This window comes from Xiphophorus hellerii, chromosome 18 (assembly GCF_003331165.1).
Source record: "Xiphophorus hellerii strain 12219 chromosome 18, Xiphophorus_hellerii-4.1, whole genome shotgun sequence".
Taxonomy (NCBI): Eukaryota; Metazoa; Chordata; class Actinopteri; order Cyprinodontiformes; family Poeciliidae; genus Xiphophorus; species Xiphophorus hellerii.
The window spans coordinates 1495581-1516758 of record NC_045689.1 but is presented as its reverse complement, the minus strand read 5'-3'; the positions used below and the strand labels follow the sequence as shown (position 1 = coordinate 1516758).

At 41.8% G+C, this 21178-nt stretch overlaps 1 protein-coding gene and 1 long non-coding RNA gene across 5 annotated transcripts in view; one reads left to right on the top strand and one right to left on the bottom strand.

The window, feature by feature from the left end:
- LOC116707563 (fibroblast growth factor 12) overlaps positions 1-21178 on the top strand; it is a 41144-nt gene that overhangs the window by 12467 nt on the left and 7499 nt on the right. Inside the window, exons 1-3 of one of the 4 annotated variants that reach the window (XM_032544959.1) lie at positions 4807-5208; positions 20264-20374; positions 20867-20970. In XM_032544959.1, the coding sequence (XP_032400850.1) occupies positions 5103-5208; positions 20264-20374; positions 20867-20970 (321 nt within the window). In that variant the 5' untranslated portion in view covers positions 4807-5102. Of the gene's footprint in view, positions 1-4806; positions 5209-5397; positions 5420-14023; positions 14720-20263; positions 20375-20866; positions 20971-21178 lie in introns of those variants that run through there. The other 3 variants (XM_032544961.1, XM_032544958.1, XM_032544960.1) reach the window with 3 other exon arrangements.
- On the bottom strand, positions 2351-4604 carry LOC116707630 (uncharacterized). Its single transcript, XR_004336537.1, has 2 exons — positions 4381-4604; positions 2351-3300 (listed from the first exon to the last, which is right to left on the bottom strand). It is a non-coding gene; the product is annotated as an uncharacterized LOC116707630 (long non-coding RNA).

Here is a 21178-nt window from a genome sequence, read left to right as displayed (position 1 = left end):
TATAGTTCTGCATCACTTAGAAACCTTAATTGTGAAAATAATGTTCAGATTTTTAGTTGGGAACAGTTTTCCATATCCTCCCAGAATATTCCTGTATACCAACAGATCCTCCTCATGATATTCATCAGTCACACCAGAACCAGAACCGTTTTAACAGGAAACTTGTCAGATCTTCTAAATCTGTCTCCCTGAATGATGAAAACAAAGAATTTTTCACATTTCAAAGCAACAGAAAACCTTCAGACAGACGAACCGCAGCAGAGTAAATAAAGTGTTCAGATTCATATAGAGAGGCTAATGTTCGCTAATGTTCGCTAATGTTCGCTAATGCCTCCTAATGCTTCAGATAGGGAATATTACCGACTGTCCTAATAGAGTCAGAGTCCATTAGTGAGAAGAACATCCATCCATAATGTTGCTTTTCTTCTGGGTGGAGACCATGGGCCTGACTCAGCAGTTTAGTTCGGTTAGCTTAGTTTGTCATATTAATGTAAACATTCGTCTCTGTGAAGCACAAAGTGACTCTAAATAAAGTTTCAGCAGCAGCAGTCAGTCTGACTGCCTGGACCCGTTAGCGCAGAAACAACTGGGACTTGGCGAGAACAGACTCGTTTCCCCAGATCCAGGCCGAGGCGACGCTTCCTCCCAGAGACGGACTTTATGAGGCCAGGAAGCGAACAGAACGGCGTCTCTGGAGCGAATCCGCCGCTGCAGATAAACTCATCAACACAAAGTGCTGACGGACTCTGGAAACGCTAAATTAGCTGCTGCGCTTTCATTTATTCTTCTGACAAACATCCTCGTCTGCAGGAGAAAATACTGGGACTATATTTTTATTAACGCTAACCTTCCTGACGGGATTTAAATGATAATATGGAAAATGCATCTTCCTTCCTTCCATCCATCCATCCATCCATCCATCCATCCATCCATCCATCCATCCATCCATCCATCCATCCATCCATCCATCCTTCCATCCATCCATCCATCCATCCATCCATCCATCCATCCATCCTGATGTCATCAATATGCAACAAACCCAAATAAAAATCAGAAATTGAAGCTCTCCGTTCAGATCGACTCGTTTAACTGAGTTTCCTCCAGTTCCTAAAAACTGTTAGATTACCGGTGAATCAGCCAATCATGTTGCAGCATTTCGATGCCTGTAGACGGATCTGGATCAGCTACAAACTGATGGAGCCTCAGCAGTCACCGGCTGGCGTGGCCCTTTAAGAGCGTCGCCATGGAGACAGTGTGTGTCAGAGGCAGAGAGAGGCGGTCAGAGAGCGAGCGACGCTAACCTTAAAGAGAGGAGAGACGGAGTCACAAGAGCTTCTCCATAATTCATGATCCGGTTCAGGGAATGATCAGAGCCTGGAGGGCGACCCGCCGGTTACTGGAACGCTGCAGCAGAACCAAACCGACTGACTGACTGAATCACTGACTGACTGAATCACTGAATCACTGACTGACTGACTGACTGACTGAATCACTGACTGACTAACTGACTGAATCACTAACTGAATCACTGACTGACTGACTAACTGACTGAATCACTAACTGAATCACTGACTGACTGACTGACTGATTGTCCATCTGTCTCCACCCTATAAGTCCAGCTGAAGGCTCATCAGGCTGATCCTGATCCAGATTGTTCCACTTCCTGTCAGCAGGAACTGACTTCCTGCTGAAAAATGAACTTAATTTAAATCCTCTGATCTTCTGCTGCAGCTCTGACCTCCCTCCTCACCGTTGCTGCAGCAACTGGAAACACAGCCTCTGTTCTCCATCTGCTTTTCATGCTGTTGCCTGAACTTCCTGGTTGGACTAATCCGGGTCCGGTTTGTTCATCTCAGGGTGTTGTCATGGAGACGACAAACCTCTGATGTGAGCTAGCATGGAGCGATTGGCAGTTTCACACTGCCAACTAAAAAACTAGCTGCGCCAACACTAAAGCACTAATCATAAACATTGACTATGCTAACGCTAAAGCGCTAAATGAACATGGTATTTAAGAGCTAAATTCAATAACACAACAGAGTTCATGACCCTCAACACGATTGAATTAAAAAAATAAATAAAAAACACCTGGACCGTTTTTGGAACAGATCTTTCTCTCATGGTTTCTGTTTTATTGTTACTGGTTTTAGCTAACTGACCAGTCAGAAAACACGTTGCACATCAGCTGCTAGAAGAACTGCAGCAATGCATTCTGGGTACAGAAGAAACATCATTAGATTTTTTATTTAACCTCTCTTTCCTGTGAGAAGAGGAAATGGAACTGCTGTTTTTTCAAAATAAGAGCATGAATGTAAACATGTAACTACGAAGAATTCTGAACAGTCAAAACTTCGACCCAGACGTTAAACTTTATTCAACTGAATGTTTACAAACAGGAATTTATCTGGAAATTTTAGCTAGTTAGCTAAAGCTAAAGAAAAACTAGCATCACGATTAGCAGAATGTGCCAACGACCCATCACGCCCTTCTTATGGTTCAGTGTTCTAGTTACCAGAACTTTCTCCAGTTGATTGAAAGCTGCCCCTCCCACACCTGGTGCTGCACACTGCCAGTCAGCTGGCTGAAAGAAGGGTGCTGATCTGTTCTCTCGCTTGCAGAAGTGACACATTTAACTGTTTGGGAACATTTAACTTTGGGGAGACTAAAGGAGCTCAACAGGCCTCCAGGAGGAGCTGGAGGGCGTTGCTATAGTGACAGTTTCCCTCCTGGACCGGCGCCTCCTCTGATAGGTGGAAGAGACAAAAGATAGAAATAAATTCAGCTTCACTTCTTTCAGCAGATTATTTCTGATTGAGTTTTTCTACGTCTAATTTGATAAATTTATAAATATAATTCTGCTAATTAAACAATGTTCTGGTTCTGGAGTGAAGAAGTCCAGATAAAATCTGGAGAAGTGTTGATCAGAACCAGCAGAAGCAGAAGCTTTCCCCGTCGTGCCTCCTCTGGATGCAGCAGCGTGTCCTTCACTGCTGCTCCTCTTCCTCCCGGTCACGCCCTGATGCCGCTGCCGCCGTGCGCCCCCTGCTGGCCGCACCGGGAACTCACTGCAGCAGCAACATGAGGCTGCAGTGACACAAACAGCAGAACAAAGACAGCAGAGTGTTTGAGCAGCTGCTGCTCACCTGCAGCTGAGGAGGAAGAGGAGGAGGACGAAGAGCCGGATGGAAAACGTTTTTCATGTGAGCCGAGCCGTCTCTGGTTTCATCCAGAACCTCGTTATCGGGTCAGAGTTCAGTAAATAATCCACAGGTTTACAGAGACGCTCCACATCTGGATGAACTTCACAGAGACATAAAATGTCAAAATCTTTACCATAAAATATTTAATACATGAATACAGTCCTCCTGCGTTACGCCCTATTTGTCACATATTCAGAAATATGGAATCAAATATAATTTCTATATTATTAGTTCAGGGCTGCAACAAACAATTATTTTAATAATCGATTATTCTGACACATTCTGTAGATCTTTTATTTAATAACTTAAATCATTTAACGCAATACTTGAAATACATTAATGATGCAAATAAACAAATAATTAATTTCCTTTTTCAAGAAAATCAACTTTTTTGTTGTTTAAAATGCAACAGCAGCATTTTTTTAGTGAAGCTAAAACTATTCATCATAATTAGAACATTTTTACAGACAAAAGGTTTTTATCTTAAATACAAAATGTTTATATTTATTGTTCAGTTTTTGCTTTTTTACTACTGTTTTTAACAAATGGTCTTTGTTATAGTTTTTATACTCGAGTTAACAATTAATTAGTTACTAAATTAGTCTACGATTATTGTTTCCAGCCTATTATAGTAAAGTTACATAAAATCTATTGGAATATTGTCTAAGTTAAAATATTTAATAAATATAAAATGTTTGTATATTAAACACTCCTTTGTTATGCCCTGTTTCTCAAATTATTCAGAGGTATTCAGAATAAAACAGCAATTTAACTTAAATGCACATTAATAAACATTTCTGTAAAAAATCCAGAATTAGTCAAAATGTTATTTTTCATTTTTTGTCCCTGCAACACTAAAAACAAACAAAGGTGATACAACAATTAAATGACTGACCTTTACAAATTCTGTCAATAAATACAAATAATCAATCAATACAAACAATAAATACAAAATAACGAAACAGGTCGTAAGCATCTGAACAGTGTTTCACTTGTTTCTTCTGGGGATGCGCGATATATCTGGACTAACATCGGTATCGGACGATGTTTGAGACATATCGATTATAAAACTGGGTCGAGATGTACGACTGATGTTTATTTCTATCTTTTAGCTGTTTGTGTTTCAGGAATGGGTTGGTCATGTGGTGTTAGCGTTGGACAATATGGCTGAATAACTTACCTTGATATAAGCGTTTCATATCAGTTGATATCGGTAATTATTGATTAGTTTGTTGTTTTAAATATCAGAAATCCTGCCAAACTGGTGGCGTGATCTTTTCCTTATTAACCAGTTTTCTCTCCACGTTTTTAAGCAGTTTTGAGGAAACCTGAAACTGCTACTGCGCAAGTTACTGAGCAGGTTGTTGCTAGGCAACCAAAGACTCAGACACTGGACACCGCCGCCCCCTGCTGGTGTCCCGTTGCTCTCTGCTGCCCCCTGCTGGTGTCCCGTTGCTCTCTGCCGCCCCCTGCTGGTGTCCCGTTGCTCTCTGCCGCCCCCTGCTGGTGTCCCGTTGCTCTCTGCCGCCCCCTGCTGGTGTCCCGTTGCTCTCTGCCGCCCCCTGCTGGTGTCCCGTTGCTCTCTGCCGCCCCCTGCTGGTGTCCCGTTGCTCTCTGCCGCCCCCTGCTGGTGTCCTGTCTCCTGTTGCTGCCTTTCCTGTGTCCAGCATTAATTTTAGAAGGTCAGATTTAGTAGCCTGATCAGAACCAGGGAGGTGTTTGGTGTTTTTACACGCAGTAACCCGAGCCGCTGTAACCTGAGCCTCTTCCTGGGATTTGGTCCGGCCCAGTACAGCCCAGTCCATCCCAGTTTGTGGGCTTCACAGTCCCATGTGTAAGTTTCACTCTGTTTACTGAGAGGTGTCCAACCTTAACGGACCAGACGGGTCGGGTCGGCTCACCATGACCCGGTACTGCAGCCTGTTCCGACGCCTGCTGCTGAGGAAGGGTAAAGAGGAAGAGGAGGATGAGGAGAAGGGTCATGTTCACAAGGAGAGCAGTCAGCAGGGTGAGTCCGTCAGAGACGGGTCGGTTTGCCTCGGACCCGAAATAAACGCTCCGCAGCTGGGATGAACCAGGACCAGGTCCGGTACAGACAGAGAGTTTCCAGAACCATCTGGGTCAACGCGCTCGGTGTAAACAAAGTCGAACAGCTGAAGCTGATCCAGATGTTGGGAGCCGTTTGAGGCTTTGAGCACCTGGCTGCATCGCTGCTGCAGGTCTGACGCAAAACAACCCGATGCAAAAGAAGAAAAGCATTCAAATCAACAGCAGAGTGTGTGTGTGTGTGGGTGTGTGTGTGTGTGTGTGTGGGGGTGGGTGTGTGTGTGTAGGTGTGGACCAGGTTTTTATATCCTTGTGGGGACCTATCTCTGTCTACAGTTGGGGTTGTGGGGACATTTTCTTGGTTCCTATGAGGGGAAATACTGTTTTCGGTTGGGGGTTAGGCTAAGGCTTCAGAGTGCATGGTTAGAGATCTAACAGGTGTCTTCTTTGGTTATTATTATTATTATTATTATTATTATTATTATTATTATTATTATTATTATTATTATTATGCCATTTTCCACCAAAAACACAAAATGTTGAAGTAAAAACAAAACTAATACAGAAATAGACAATAAACAATAATAAAAAATTTTAATAAGCATAAATGCAACAAAAAAAATTATTATTTTAATTTCACTTTTAACATGACAACATATAGTGACATTATTTGTTGGTGTATTTGTTATTTTCTTCTTAATATTTGTTTCTTGCTAAATTAAAATACTAAAAAAATAATATTTAAAACCTAAATTGTAAAAAAAACAATTTTATCGTTATTTTGTGTTTTTTATGGTTTTCCCCCTTCCTTAAATAATTATGTGTAAAATAAGACAAATAAAAGCAAGAGGGTCACAAGTTTATACTTCTGCCTGTTTCATTATCACACATATAGTTATCTAAATATGTATGTCGGCGTTTCACTGTGAATATGTTTGAAATGAGCTAAACGGGACTAATAATATACATTTTTCTTTTGGTTCCATTTATATTTCCACACTTATCACAGAAACAGATGTTTAGTTTGATATTTTTTAAGGTATTTTTACGTCTGTTTTGCAGAAATATCTGCTTTACGAAGCCTGATCTGAATTCTTTTTTTTGTTGAGAACTATTTAGTATTAACAGAAATAGCATTTTTAGGCAAAATGTTTGATAAGAGTGTAAATTTGTCTCTAAAAATGTGCAATGTAGTAGATGCTGTAGTTCAGCAGCTCCTCTTCCTCCTCCTCTTTCTCCTTGCCTCCCGTCGGAGGCTTCTGTATTATAAATATCTGCGTCCGATCTGCTCTCAGGGTCCCACTCCTCTCATGTCACACATATCTCTTTACATATAAACAGACTTCCTGTGAGACTGAGTGGAAACTCGCTACTCAGAAAACTTTCCTGCGTTATTATTAAACTGGAATTGTCGGACTCCAGGTTTCCACTGGAAACTAAAAGCAGAGACGTTAATCTGTAGTCTGTGATTTTCACTTCCAGCTTTAGCTCCTTTACCTCCCCTGATTAATCACGCATCGCTTGCACCACAAATAAACACAGCGGGCGATCAAACACACATCATGCAGCTGAACTCTGACCTTTCAAGGTGATCTTTATCAACAAGTCTTCAGGATTTTTCTTCTACTTTTGCTGCTTTTCTCAGTTTCAGTCATTCTATCTCATAGTGGTCAGGAATGTTTTTATTTTATTTTAGCCACTTAATTCTACCTAAACAAAAAAACTTTTAACTACAGTGACACCTCAGCAAAAAACCCGTTTTAAATTAGAATCATTAGCTTCTGTTGCTGTTAGCCTGTCACAAAACACAACTAGTTCTGTTTTCTTTATTTTAATTCATGAAAAAGTCGCTAGAATGATTCTAGCTCCAACAAGGTGATTCCCAGATAGCCGTTAGCTACAAAGGGATGAGCTAACCTTGAGTTTGATCCATTTTAAAACATGGAGTAAATTCAATCTCGTTTTTTATTTAGTCATTTATTCAAAAGAGAAAATATCTGCTAGATCAAATACTAGTCCTCAGAAAACTATATAAGGTTACCTTAGTTTATCTCCACTTAGAATTTTGTTAAGTTTGGCTAATCATAATTAGCATCTCATGTTAGCTCATTTTCACTTATCTTAGCTTCTTACCTTAGCATAGCTTAAGCAGCCCGCTAAATGTGTTGGACTGTTTCATAAGTTCCTGATTTTAAATTTTTAAAAATGGATTCTGTTAGCTTAGTTTATACCAAATTAGCTTTGATTAGCATTGCAAATTTTAACTTACATTACTTTACACTAGCTTACTTTAGCAAAAACAATGCTAAAAGCTAAGCTTATGTTTAGCTTTTCTTCTGTTGGTTTATATTAAGTGAGCTAGTTTATCTAACCAGAATTTAGCTTAGCCAGTGGGTAATTCTCTTACTTGATCTTCTTTTTTTATAGCCTAGCTTAATAAAAGTTAATATAACTTAGCTTATTTAATTTTAATTTAAACTGTACTGTCTGACTGTAGTTTAAGTTAGCTTAGCTAACTTAGCTAATCTATTTCACATTAGCTATATTCATCTCACAGCATAAACCTGTCATACTGTGAATGTGTTTGTCTGAAATTCTGATATTTTTTTTATCTCTATGCATATTTAGTTCTAACTTTAGAGACATTTTAATGGAGGTTAATTTTGTTTTATTTACTATGTACGTGATATTTGTATCAACATTAAAGTCATAAAAATTTTAACTTAGGCATGTTTGCTCAGGTCCGCTGAAGATGTTTCTTAGGCCTGGCTCATCTTTTTTAAAGTTTAAAGTTTTAAAACACTTGACCGGAGCGTCTTGGTTGCATTCCCAGCTTTATGTATTCCTGTTAGAGCAGCTGTGCGTTTCATCTGATCTATCAGGATCTCATGTTTCTGCAGCTTAAACCTGGCTTACAGCACGGTTTATATCGGGTAACTTCACCGTGTAGAAGCTCAGAAAACAAGGCTGGCTTCAAACTGAGTCACGTTGCGTTGAAAGACTCTCTGTAACGTCAGGATATGTCAGGTTAAACCAAAGGTAGCGGTTCTGGAAAGCGACCGGGTCGCCGATGGCTTCCTGTGAGTGTGGAGGTTCAGAAGCTCTCTGGTTCTCAGGATCATGAATTTTACAGAGACTGAATCTATTGAATTAAAGATTCAGCATCAAACATTCAGCAGCAGCTGTGCAGATGTTCGCTGCACGTTTTCACATGATCGCACTAAATCATTCAGACGTAAACAGAAACACTGGAATCAGCTCTTTGTGACGCTGCTGGAGGGAAAATCAGCACTGAAAAACATAAAATACTACCAGGTATACTAGTATACTTTATTTCAAATAATAGGTATTTGAAATGAAGCGAAATTACAAGTAGCTTTTAGCAACCCAATGATTCATAAATATTTGTGAAAAATGACTTTTTCTATTTGCAGATTATTTCACTTTTAATGTGAGAAAAATGTCTTACTACAAGTAAAATAATCTGCAAGTGGAACTAGAACTTTTCATCAATATTCATATTCATCAATATCAAGGAATTATTTACTTAAAACCAGCTCATATGTCTTACTTAAAGTTGGGTTTGTCTTATTTCAAATGTACTAAGATCTTAAAACTAAAATCTAGAAAAAGATTTTTGGTAAGATATTGTGTTTTTGCATCTTCTTGCATAATTAGCTCAGATTTTTGAAGCTCTGGGCATTATTAATATTATATTCAGCCATATTAAGATACTGATGTCTTTACTGTGTTTTGGGAACAGCTGCAGCTGCGTATGGCAGGCTGTTTTAACATAAAATTGCTTTTGTCTGACTGCCTGTAATTACATTTTAGATACCTAAAACTAAGTTTTAGGTAGACTCAGTTACATTTTGAGTATCCTGAATGATAATTTAATATTCTGACTATTAGAATTAGAAATTATTATGTGTAATTTGCCATTGGGCTGTCCATACAGTCACCTGCAGAATTGTAGGTTTCCTGAACAAAATTGTCAGAAAATGCCAGAATGTGGAAAGCGCTCAGCAGGATGGGAAATGAGGACATGAACTTTGTAAAGTTAAACACAGAAATCAGAAATATGCAAAGAATGTGCTGCTGTAACACATTAACAAGCTGAAAATGCAGCATTTTAAAAACATCTTTAATTTTTTTTTCATTAAAATTTCATAATGCTACGAACTGCAGGGCTGAGATAAAAACTCACAAACTGATCTGCAGTCCCGGTGAACCACCAGCAGATGGCAGCATGCTTCCAGTTACATGAGGCTGAAGCTTTTCCTCTTCGTTCTTCACTTTTCTGTTATAGTTTTAAATATTTATGTTTACATTCTAATTACTATTAGAAGAACCCAGATCAGAAAAAAACCGCTGCTTCAAAGTTATGAAACAAAACCTTCTCTCTTATATTTCAAAGTAAAAGCCTTCCTAATATGAGCGAATCTGAGAATAAACACTGCGCCGCTCAGGCCCAGCCCAACCCAGCTGGGTCAGGTTTTATTCATGCCGCAGCAGAAACTGTGGGAGTTTGATCCAAAAATATATTCCTGTTGTGAAACAAAGAGCGGCGGGACAATAGATGGAGTGGAGCTGCAGCTGCAGAGCAGCGAATGTTTGGTTTGGATCATCATGACTCAGAACCAGAACCAGAACCAGAGCTTCTCTCTGGCAATCACGGGTTCATGTTCTCTAAAAATATGTCCAGTTTTTAAACGTTCAACTTGCATTTTTGTTTAGAAATGTAATTGTTTGTTAAAAGTTCTTATTTCTGGGACCAGACTGGAGTTTTTATCAAACAGCAAATTAAGAAAATCTATTTGAACCAGAACCAGATTTGTTGGTTCTGGTTAAATAAATCTGTAATTAAACATTTCAGCTGCAGCTGAATGTTTTATCAGAGTTTCTCCAGAGTTCATTTTTGTTCCCCTCCTGGCCTGTGGGGGCGCTGCACCAAGAACCACTGAAGGAAACGACACAAAAACCTCTGAAGACACTGAGAGCAACTTCCTTCTTCACCAGATGGAAACAAGATGGAGGCGTCAGATTTTAGCAGTTGGAGGATTTCTCTTTAGTCTTTGGCTAAAGACCAGGAGCCATTTCTGCTGCTAGCGTAAGGCTAACACCTTAGCTTTGGTTGTATTTACCCAGAATGCCCTGTGCTGTAGTTCACTTCCTGCTTTTGGAGTGGTCTCCTGTCCGCTTGGCGTTCACTTTCAAAGCAAACCAGAGTTCACTTCAACCGAACCCAGACCGAGGTTTGGAGGACCAGAGGTCAAAGGTGGATTAGCTTTCACACCTCACCAACCCAACCAGACTTTATAGATAAACGGACTGGAATCAGGTTAAAGCGACTGAACTGGGCTGGCGGGAACGCAACCTGAGTCTGAATTCGATCCACAATTTAGCTGAAATTCAGTCAAATTAACCCAGAACTCAGCAGAACCGAGACGGAACCCAGACAGGACAGTTGAAGCTCAGACACAACTGGGATGTGAATTCAACTGAAATCCAGAGAGAATTCAGACCAAGGAAAATCAAAAGTGGCGATCAGAACTCCTTCAGAACCAGAGAGCGTGTGTGTGTGTGTGTGTGTGTGTGTGTGTGTGTGTGTGTTCTGAGTACTGGTACCACTCAGAGTCCGGCACTCTCCTGGTTCCATCATCATTCCAGTGTCCTGATGACATTCTGCTGTCCTCTGATGTGGCATTTTGTTTATTGATCCGGAAACATACCTGAAAACAGAACTCACACACCCACACACACACCCCCACACACACACACACACACACACACACACACACACACACACACCCACACACACACACTGCTGATGCGGCTCCGTTGGATCCTTTGTTCTTCAGTCTCAGATGTTAAATTATCAGACCGTTAATCAGCAGAACCAGAACCAGTTGCAGACTCCTCCAGTCGGACTTCTTTACTGGTTAAACTGGGCAGGTAGCCTGCCTGACCACCACCATCATCATCATCACCTGCTGCACATCACGGATGATGATGATGATGGCTCCTCTTCCTCCTCTGGGTCCCTGAGCGCAGGTACCAGGACACAAATACTCGTCAGTAATTAAAGAACCTGACCTGGTTCCGCTCGGCAGGCCTACATTCAGCGTGACGGTGCGTTCACTGACACCTCGCTGTGGTTCAGCAGGTCACATGACCCAGCCAGGGGCTCCCATTGGTCCAGCCTGGATCAGACGTAGAGACTTTAGGAAGTTTGCAGAAGTAAATACGGATCCACTTAGATCATTTTCCCCTCAGTAAAAACATCCACACAGAAAACAGTTTCACACCAGGGAGAAAAAGTTTCTTTTCTTTGGCTCCGTTTCTTCTTTGCTCTGAAAATCCAAGATGGATGCTTATCTTAGTTTAGCTATTTTAGCTCTGCTTGGGATTGATTAGCTCATTTTAGCTTACTTTATGCTACTTTTTATTCAAAGCTCAAATTCTCCTAGTTCAGCTTAGCTTAGCTTATTGTGTCTTTGCTTGACTCGCTTTGATTAGCTTGGGCTAAAACAGCTTAGTTTAGCTTGAGTTAGTTTATCTTAGCACAATAGACCTTAACTTAGGTTAGCTTGTCTTTCGCTAGCTAGGCTTATGTTAGCAGAGCTTATTTTAATCTAGATTAGTTTGTTTAATTAGTCTGAGATGAATTTATCTTAGTTTAATTTAGCTTAGCTTACCACAACTTAGTGTAATGTAGCTTATTTTAGCTTAGCTTAGTGCAGCTTAGTTTAGTTTATCTTAGTTTAGCATAGCTTAGTTTAGCACATATTAGCACATCTAAATGTAGTTTCTTAGTTTATCCTAACTTGATTTCTTAATTTATATTAATTGAGCTTAATTTAGTTAGCCTGTCCTAGTTTTGATTAACTTAAGAATTTTTGGCTTTGTTCATTTTAGTTGATCTTATTTTATTTGTCTGAGCTGAACTAATGTATCATATTTTATTTTATCCTTGCTAACATAGTTTGTCTTATCTTAGTGTAACCTTGCTATGTAGCTAAATTAACTTAGCTTTATATTAGCTTAGCTTTTTGAACATAGTTTTTCGTAACTCGACCGTGTTCTCGCTAACTTTATTTTTTAAAGCTTTGCTGTCACAGTCAGGAATCTGAGTGAAAATCATCTAAATCCCCAATGAAATCGATTTAGATCTCCAGAAAGCCGGGAGATGAATGTTAAAGGGAATCGCGTTTCCTCTGGACCGCCTGATAAAATCACCTTTTCTTTTCCCTGCTCAATTTTCGGACCCTGAAACGCTCGCTGGGATCGATGGGCGTATCGGAGACTCATCTGATAATTGGGTTGTGTAATGAGCTCTTCGCTAATAATTGGGGCGTCCACTCATATAGACTCCTCACCTCCTCTTCCTCATCTTCAGCAGCCATCAGGTGGATGGGAGGTTTAGCTCTTACTGGTTAGCGTTAGCCTGATGTAAAGTAGCAGGAACTGATCCCAGGGATTTCCTGGATTTGGTGGTTGAACCCTGAGCGGCAGATCAGGTTTTACCTGCAGGGTCCCTGTGTTCACGCTGCATTAACTGCTTTCCTCGCTGGTTATCATTAGCGGTTAGCTTACTTAGCTTCCACTAAGTGAATTTATTGGGATAAATTATAAAGCGCTAATTTACTTAGCTGTTTTGTAAACTTTCAGTTGATTAAAGTTCAACATCTGTTTTGAAGTTTTGGTTTAACGACCAATAGTAAATCTTGAAGTAGTTAGGCGTTTGTATTGATGCTTTTATTTTGAAGTGGGTGAGGACTTCCATTTCCTCTCCTCTCTTTTTTCTCCAATAACTTTATTTAACACAGGAAACCTACAGGAACAAAATAAACATGGACAGTAGAGAATTAGCTATAAACGTAGATATAATATTTAAAGGCGTTATACAACTTGTAGATTAAAATGTCATAATTAAATTGGTGCTCTTTAAAGGGCATAGTGCGTTAGCATTAGCTTCTGCTAAATATCCTGTTGGTGTACCTTGTAGTGCTTTAGCATTAGCGTAACTAATATTTATGTTTTGTGTTTCAGGGTTAGCGCAGCTAACGTTTTAGCTAGCTGTGCCCAACATTGGCTTCTTATATTTAGCTATAAATAATTAAACAATAATGGATTTTTTTATTATAGATTTAATAACACCAGTTTTTATTTTATTTTTGCCATTTTTCTTCATCAGGATGAAAGCTCGCTGCCTTTTCTGCATAATTTTATAGAGCAAAATTCAAACTTAAAATTAGAGGAAATCTGGTGGCTTTTCTGGTGGATATTTATCAAATATTAAAGTTTTTTCTAAAGTTTTTGTAATATTAGCAGCTTGAAACAAGTTTTCTCATTCAACATCAAATTTTAAAACTTTCTGTTCATCTTCAGTGAAGTGAAACGAAACTGCTTGTTTCCAAACATCAGAGCTCTTATCTTCTGTCTCCACTTTAATGGCATCAACTTCCTGTCGTTTAAATTATTCCTGCCGTTTGGACGGGATCCGAGCTTTCCCGCTCCGTCTGGATTTTAATGTCAGGTGGGACTGAGGAAGAGGAGCATGAACGCAGCATCAGGATGAAGGTGGAGTGGTCCGATGTGGGAGCAACATGAAACATCAGGCGGAATATTTTTAGGAGCTTCTTCCACACCTCTTCCTCCTCCTCCTCCTCCTCCTCCATCCCTCCATCACTCCGTCTCTCGTCGGCGAGCGCTGACAGCGGCTCGCTGCTTCCTCTCCCTCTCTGCTGCTCTTCACATGCAGCAGAGGAAGAGGAGGCAGGAGGAAGACGCCTCTCTGTTCGCTCTCTCAGCTTCTGGATCAGATTCTCCTGATTTGGGGTTTCAGGATCGGATTCCTCCAGAGAATTTAGGCAAAGTGCTGAAGAGCTGCAGCTGGAGCGACCCGTTCAGGCGGTTCTGGAAATCAAGTGGATTTTTCTCCTGGTTATTTCCGAGTCAATGTTCTGCAGATGTTTCTGTCCTGCTGTGACGGGAGGAAAACCGGCTGGAACTGATCAAACAGCGTTGGCTAAGTGGGTCAGAACCGGACCTGTACCATGTGAAACTGAACTCCTGCAAACTTTGCCGGATCACCCAGAACCCTTCGCGCGGTGAGGACAGGAATGCGGCTGCAGCTGGACCTGAAGGATCATTGTTGGGTCTGATCATGGGTCAGCCCTGTCGCCGTTAAACCCGCTTCTCCTGGGGGTCATGAGGTCCGACCCGGACTGAAGACAGATCCAGACCCAGAGGGATCCGGCTCCTCGGGGAGATGGCAGCGGCCATCGCCAGCTCCCTGATCCGACAGAAGCGCCAAGCGCGAGAGTCCAACAACGAGAAGGTCGCCACCAACAAGAAGCGCTCCAGCCCCAGCAAAGACCCGCGCTCTCTCTGCGAGAGACACATCTTCAGCGTCTTCAGCAAGGTCCGATTCTGCAGCGGGAAGAAGCGGCCAGTTCGCCGGAAACCAGGTGGGCGCTCCCGTTCTGACCAGCATTTATGAACGTGCTCTCAAGTTTTTACCGTCTGTAGATGTCTGAGGAATCTGGGATGAACTGGTTGAACGTTTGGTGGCCTGTTGGTGTTTTCTTGGCATTTTTGTCTTTTACCTTTTGGGTTTCTTGGGGGCATCGACTCCATGGCAACGGCTCATCAGACGATGGCTGGAGGATTCATACGTTGGTAGGAAAATAAGTGAAGATAAGTGAAAGGCTGGTCGTTCAGGTGTTTACTGTTCTAGATGCATTAAATTAAAATGGTTTGGATTATTTCTCATCTTGTGTTCCTGATGAAGCAGAGTGCTAAAAGTCAGACCACTATCTCGTTTTAGCTAGCACCCAGAACAAAGATGGAAGCTAAACTGGTCCAAATACTCAGATTACTCTCCTTCAACCACCTTCAGGAGTTTTAACCAGAGAACATGATGTTCTCATCCATGAGTCCAATCTCAACTCTTCTGGCCTGAAACTCCGATCCATCTGCTCTGACCCACCAGAACTCATCCGCTTACAGGGTTGGTTCAAACTGAAGAGCTAAAGATGCTAACGGACCCCTGACTAGACCTTCAGATCCTGTAAAACCAGAAAGAGGATCCATCCTGCTGCAGAAAACAGCTCAGATTTATTTCCAGACTTGAGGAACGACTGGACAATCCTTAACCCTGATGGGTCTCATCACCAAAAACACTAAATCACTCAACAACTTGAAGGTTTCCGCCTCGTTCCTCCATAACTCCTGGAACTAAAGAATCATGGATTCCCTGTTCCTCTTGTGTCCTCAGATTTACTGGATTTACTTCGACTAACCAGCTAGCTGTGCTAACCCTAAAGCATTAATCATTAGTTCTGTTAACGCAAAAGCACAATAACGAAATGGTATTTAGCAGAAGCTAATGCTAAAACACTATATGAACAAGATATTTTAGTGGAAGCAAATTTGCAAAAATGTATAAAGGAAGCTAAGTGCGCTAAACATTTTGAAAGTTAGCTAAACCACTAAATGATAAATTAGCTCTGTTATTAGCACTTTAGTGGGAATGTTCCTTCCTCTGCTTTCACCCATCATGTGGTTCTGGTAACCGTCCGTCTAAAGATGAACGCTACGACCCAACCCAGAAGGAAAATGTTTGTTTTATCTCCTCTGAAGGGAAAACTACTGATGTTGGTGTATTAAATAAATAAAGTTGCTGGCAGGCGGATCGTCAGAACGTAAGCAGCTTTCATGAGTGCAGCAAAAACTTAAAAACAGCCACTAGTATTGCATAACTTTCTTCTTCTGTGGTAAATATTTGATGAGGCTGATTCCAGCTTCGGTTTCCCACTGGAGGTTCAGAAAATCCTTTTAGCATGATTAGCGTTCTGTTCTGAAGGAGGCTGCGTTCTGCTGCAGAACCCGGTTCTGTTCGGTCTTTGTGGTTCCAGAGCTGGTTCTGAGCGGTTTACTGTGATTCCACATCTGAGCTACGGCGCCGCTTTCTGCTGACCGGGTCTCTGCAGATCTTTCTCCGACCCGGCGTCCCTGCAGTCGGACTTCTGTAAAAACCTTAGAGCCAAACTGCTGAGCGAGGCTTTCTGACTGCATGAGGAGAGGTGAACAAAAAACGTTTGGATTAAAATGAACTGAAATACTTTTCAGAGCCTGATAATAACTAATTGTTCATTTGTACAAACGGCTGGTATCAGCATTTCCATTCAATCACTTGATTATAAATTAGCAACAATATTATTTTATTGTTTTAAGTCTCCAAACACGTTCAGTTAATCAACTGCTGTAAACAGGTTTCTGGATCAGAAGAGGCTTCGTCAAACTCCCTGGTCTCTGCTGAGTCATGCTTTTAAAAGTTCGCACTGAGCATGTGCGAACCGAGCCAGCGGGTGGCTTTTAAACTCGACGGGAAAGTTGGTTCCGCTTTCTGTGAAAAGACAGCGTTCACAGAGCGATCACATCAAGACCGAATCAAACTGATGCTAAAGATCACCAACCAGATCTTCAACTTTGAGTGAAAGGTGGCTAACAGTGCACTACCTCGGCTAACGGACGGCGAGATTAGCAATCGCACACTCAACTATAAACCCAACCAGCCGCCATTTTCTTTTTGATGGTCAGAATCACCAAGCTGTGATTTACGAATGGATGAACGGTTGGATGCATTTGGGTTAATAACAGTTTTCTCTGAGTTTGCTGCAGCATCTAGTCGTTGTATGCCTAGGGAAAACCTCTCCTCCAGTAAAGCGTGCTCTGATTGGTCGGACAGCAGCGCGTCGGGAGGTTCTGGTCCGGTTCTGCGCGTCGCCCTCAGTCAGCTCCATGTCGCCTCGCCTTATGATGAGGCATTTCTTCTTCTTCTTCTCTCTGCAGCTGTTGAAGTCAGGAAGTGTGAAATTCGTCTAAATTTAGCGGCGCAGGGAGAAAACGCCTCTGGATGAGCTGATGCTAATCAGCGTGAGCAGCTAGCAGATGATTCATGTCAGGAAACAGAAATATGATCTGCTAACATCAGGGCAGATCTGCCAACACCACAAACAAGCTGCAGAGGAACACATGAAAAGGTCAAAGGTCATTTAGCCCTGAACTCATCCTGCCGTCCAACATTTTCAGAGGAACATTTTCTTCCTGTTTTCATCCTCAAATCAAACATGAGATGGAGTCAAAGTTTCTGTTTCACTCTTTTCTCTCCGGATGAAAGACAAAAGCTGCTCTGACTTCCTCAGGTAGTTTTCAGGCTTCTGTTGTTTCATGGAGAGGCTAACGAAGCAGCTAACAAAATAGCTAAGGAAGCTGCTAAAGAAGCAGCTAATTAAGCAGCCTTGTCTGGAGGTTAGCGGCTGCTCCACATTCAGCTCTGTGTCTCCTGGTCTATTTGAGGCCTCCTGGCCCACATTGTCTCCTCCTCCTCAGACGGTCCAGCTGGACCATCAGGGGAGCCTCAGTCGGCTCACAGATCAGAGGTGGAGAAGCTGAGACGGAGCAGCATAAGCAGGCTGGGACCTGCTAACACTGGTTGAGGTTTTACTGGGAGGACTTTTTTTTTTTTTTCCATTTTCACTAATTAGCAATTTTGTTAACTTTGAAAAAAGTTTAGCTCACATATCTTCCACTAAATTAATCTTTCCAGATAAATTATAAAGGTGAAATGCACGTTGAGGTGAATGAAGTTCGACATCAGTGCTGAAGTTTTGGTTATTGACTCTGAAGAATTCTTCAAGTAGTTAGACGTTTATATTCATGCTCTTATTTTGAAGTTTGTTTATGCAGCAATTTTGTTTCCACTCCTCTTTTTTCAAGAGACTTTGTTAATCTGGCAGAAGTTATACAACAAACAATGAAAAATACAGAAGAATACAACACTAACATGAACAAACAACCAGGGATGTCAAATAAACAAATATGGAAAAATTCACATTTATGAATTGATGTGAGAGCGTAATCATGTTCTCACATCAACATGATGTGTTTAGCGTTAGCTTCCACTAAATACCATGATGATACAACGTGTTAGCGGAACTAATGTTTATGATTAGTGTTTTAAGGTTAGCACAGCTAACTTTTAGCTAGTGGTGCCAACCACTGTGTTTTTTCTATTCTTCTTAGATACAAACCTTTAACTGAAGCGTGTCGTTAAGCTGCTGTTAAAATGCCGTCCCCACAGTGACACACGGTGGGGGAAGCGTCATGCTGTGGGACAGGGAAGCTGTCTCATCTGTTCTCAGATTCCCAGAAACATTAAATTGTTTTAACCCCTCATACTTCATTTTCTTTGATCAATCAAGAAGTTGTGGGATAGAAACGTCGCTGCAGATTCCTGCAACGCTCTGCTGACGCATTTGGAGCCATTTTACCTCCTTGCTAATGCTAGCTTTAGCTAAAGGACCTCAGAGTTTTAGTTCAGGCTTTCCTGTAGCCAACAGGAAAAAAGGCAAAACAAAAAGAAACATCAATTTGTGTCTTAATTACTCCAGGTAACGTTTCACTTGGTGAACTACTATAAATGAACTGTTCAATCATCTCATTAATTGAATGGGTTTATATATGTACGTAAGTTAAAGATAGTCTCCTTGATATTCAGGATCAAGGAGACTGATGTCAGCTATGAACTCCAAAAGACTCAGTTTGTTTTTTTGCTGAATTGTGCCGCATGTTCTCTACGCACCAAAGGATCTCAGAGTTTGAATCCAAAGAAAAACACTAAAGAGGCAGCGCATGTAAAATCATCATGTTATATTTATTACTCCTTCATCAAAAACAAACCTGGAGTGCTGCTTTGATTCTTTCAAGTTTGAGAAATCCTTATATCTCCATGGCCACCATTCAGCTGCAAAACACCTGGGTGGACACACACACACCCCCCCCACACACACACCCATATATATATATATATATATATATATATATATATATATATATATATATATATATATATATATATATATATATATATATATACCACCTAAACACCAGAGCAATAGAGGCCCAGATCTACCACACCAGACAAGACCCAAGGTGCAGGTTGTGCAAGGAGGCCCCTGAGACAGTCCAGCACATAACAGCAGGGTGCAAGATACTGGCAGGGAAAGCGTACATGGAACGACATAACCAAGTTGCAGGCATAGTGTACAGAAACATCTGTGCAGAATATGGACTGGAAACCCCGAGATCAAAGTGGGAAACACCCCCAAAGGTGGCGGAGAACGCCAGAGCTAAGATCCTGTGGGACTTCCAGATCCAGACAGACAAAATGGTAATGGCGAACCAACCAGACATTGTCGTAGTGGATAAACAACAGAGGAAAGCCGTTGTGATAGATGTAGCAATACCAAGCGACTACAACATCAGGGAAAAGGAGCACGAGAAACTAGAGAAATACCAGGGCCTCAGGGAGGAACTGGAGAGGGCCTGGAAGGTGAAGACTACAGTGGTGCCTGTGGTCATCGGGGCCCTCGGGGCAGTCACCCCCAAACTGGACCAATGGCTACAACAGATCCCAGGAACAACATCAGACATCTCAGTCCAGAAATGTGCAGTCCTTGGCACAGCCAAGATACTGCGCAGAACCCTCAAGCTCCCAGGCCTCTGGTAGAGGACCCGAGCTCAGAGGATAAGAACCACCCGCGGTGGGTGAGAAGGGAATTTTTTTTATATACACACTGTATATAATTACAGGAAATGAAGGTAACATTTCATTTGATCTAATTGTACTACAGAATGGCACTATGTGCCTGAAAAGCACATAAAGAGCTTCAGGTGTGGATTAAGACTTTAGGAAATCACAGGAAAGTCTGGCTGCTTGATGTTGGTTCAGAAGATCAGATGGTAGGAAGGAAAGGAAAGCTGCAATAAGATCTCCAGAATTTAGATGTGTAGCAGACTAGGAGAGGAAGTAGGAGAGGAAGCAGGTGAGGAAGTAGGAGAGGAAGCAGGTGAGGAAGCAGGAGAGGAAGCAGGTGAGGAAGCAGGTGAGGAAGCAGGAGAGGAAGCAGGCACGGGTCTGACCTGGTGTTTGTGTGTTTGTGTTGCAGAGCCGCAGCTGAAAGGCATCGTGACTCGTCTCCACAGCGAGCAGGGCTTCTTCCTGCAGATGCTGCCCGATGGGACCATCAGCGGCTGCAAAGACGAGAACAGCGACTACAGTAAGCTTCAGGCTGCGACCTGCTGATCTGAAACACCGAGCCGCCCCGTTGGCTCGGAGCTGCAGATCACAGGAAGCTGATCTCCGGAATGTTTCCAGCCGCATTCCTGCTGCAGATCAGAGCTGCTGCTGAAAACCAGATGAAAAGGAGGACATGGAGACGAAGAGGAGGAGGAGGAGATGTTTTGGTTTTCTCTCAGATCATCTGAGTTAAATAAAGGAGGATTAGCAGCAGCATCGCCACAGGCCTCTTCCTCCTCATCCTCCTCCTCATCCTCCTCACCCACACGCCAGCTCTCAGTCTCCCAGGATTAAATCACCTCCCATCATTCGGTCCCTCGCTCTTTTCTTCTGTTTCTCTGCATTTTTCAGCTGCAGGCGAGCGGCAGAAGCAGAGGCAGCGCATGTCTTATTTAACTCAACTACAGGATGGATGCGTTCCTGTCTCTGAATGTGTTTCTGTCTCTGAACGTGTTTCTGTCTCGTCCTGCAGCTCTGTTCAACCTGATCCCAGTGGGGCTGAGGGTGGTGGCCATCCAGGGCGTGAAGGCCGCCCTCTATGTGGGCATGAACGCTGAGGGCTTCCTCTACACATCTGTAAGACTCTTCAACACTTTACATGTTTTCATTATGCTGGAAAAAATCAAACTAGGTAAAGGCTCCTTGATCCTTTCTAAAGGATCAAGGAGCCTTTTCTAAATTACACAGTCAAAAATTAACAATTTGAGTTATTTAGCCTAAAGTAAGAGGGGAAAATTGCTCATTTTTCAAAGGCATTCATTCATATTCATTCATTCATTCATTC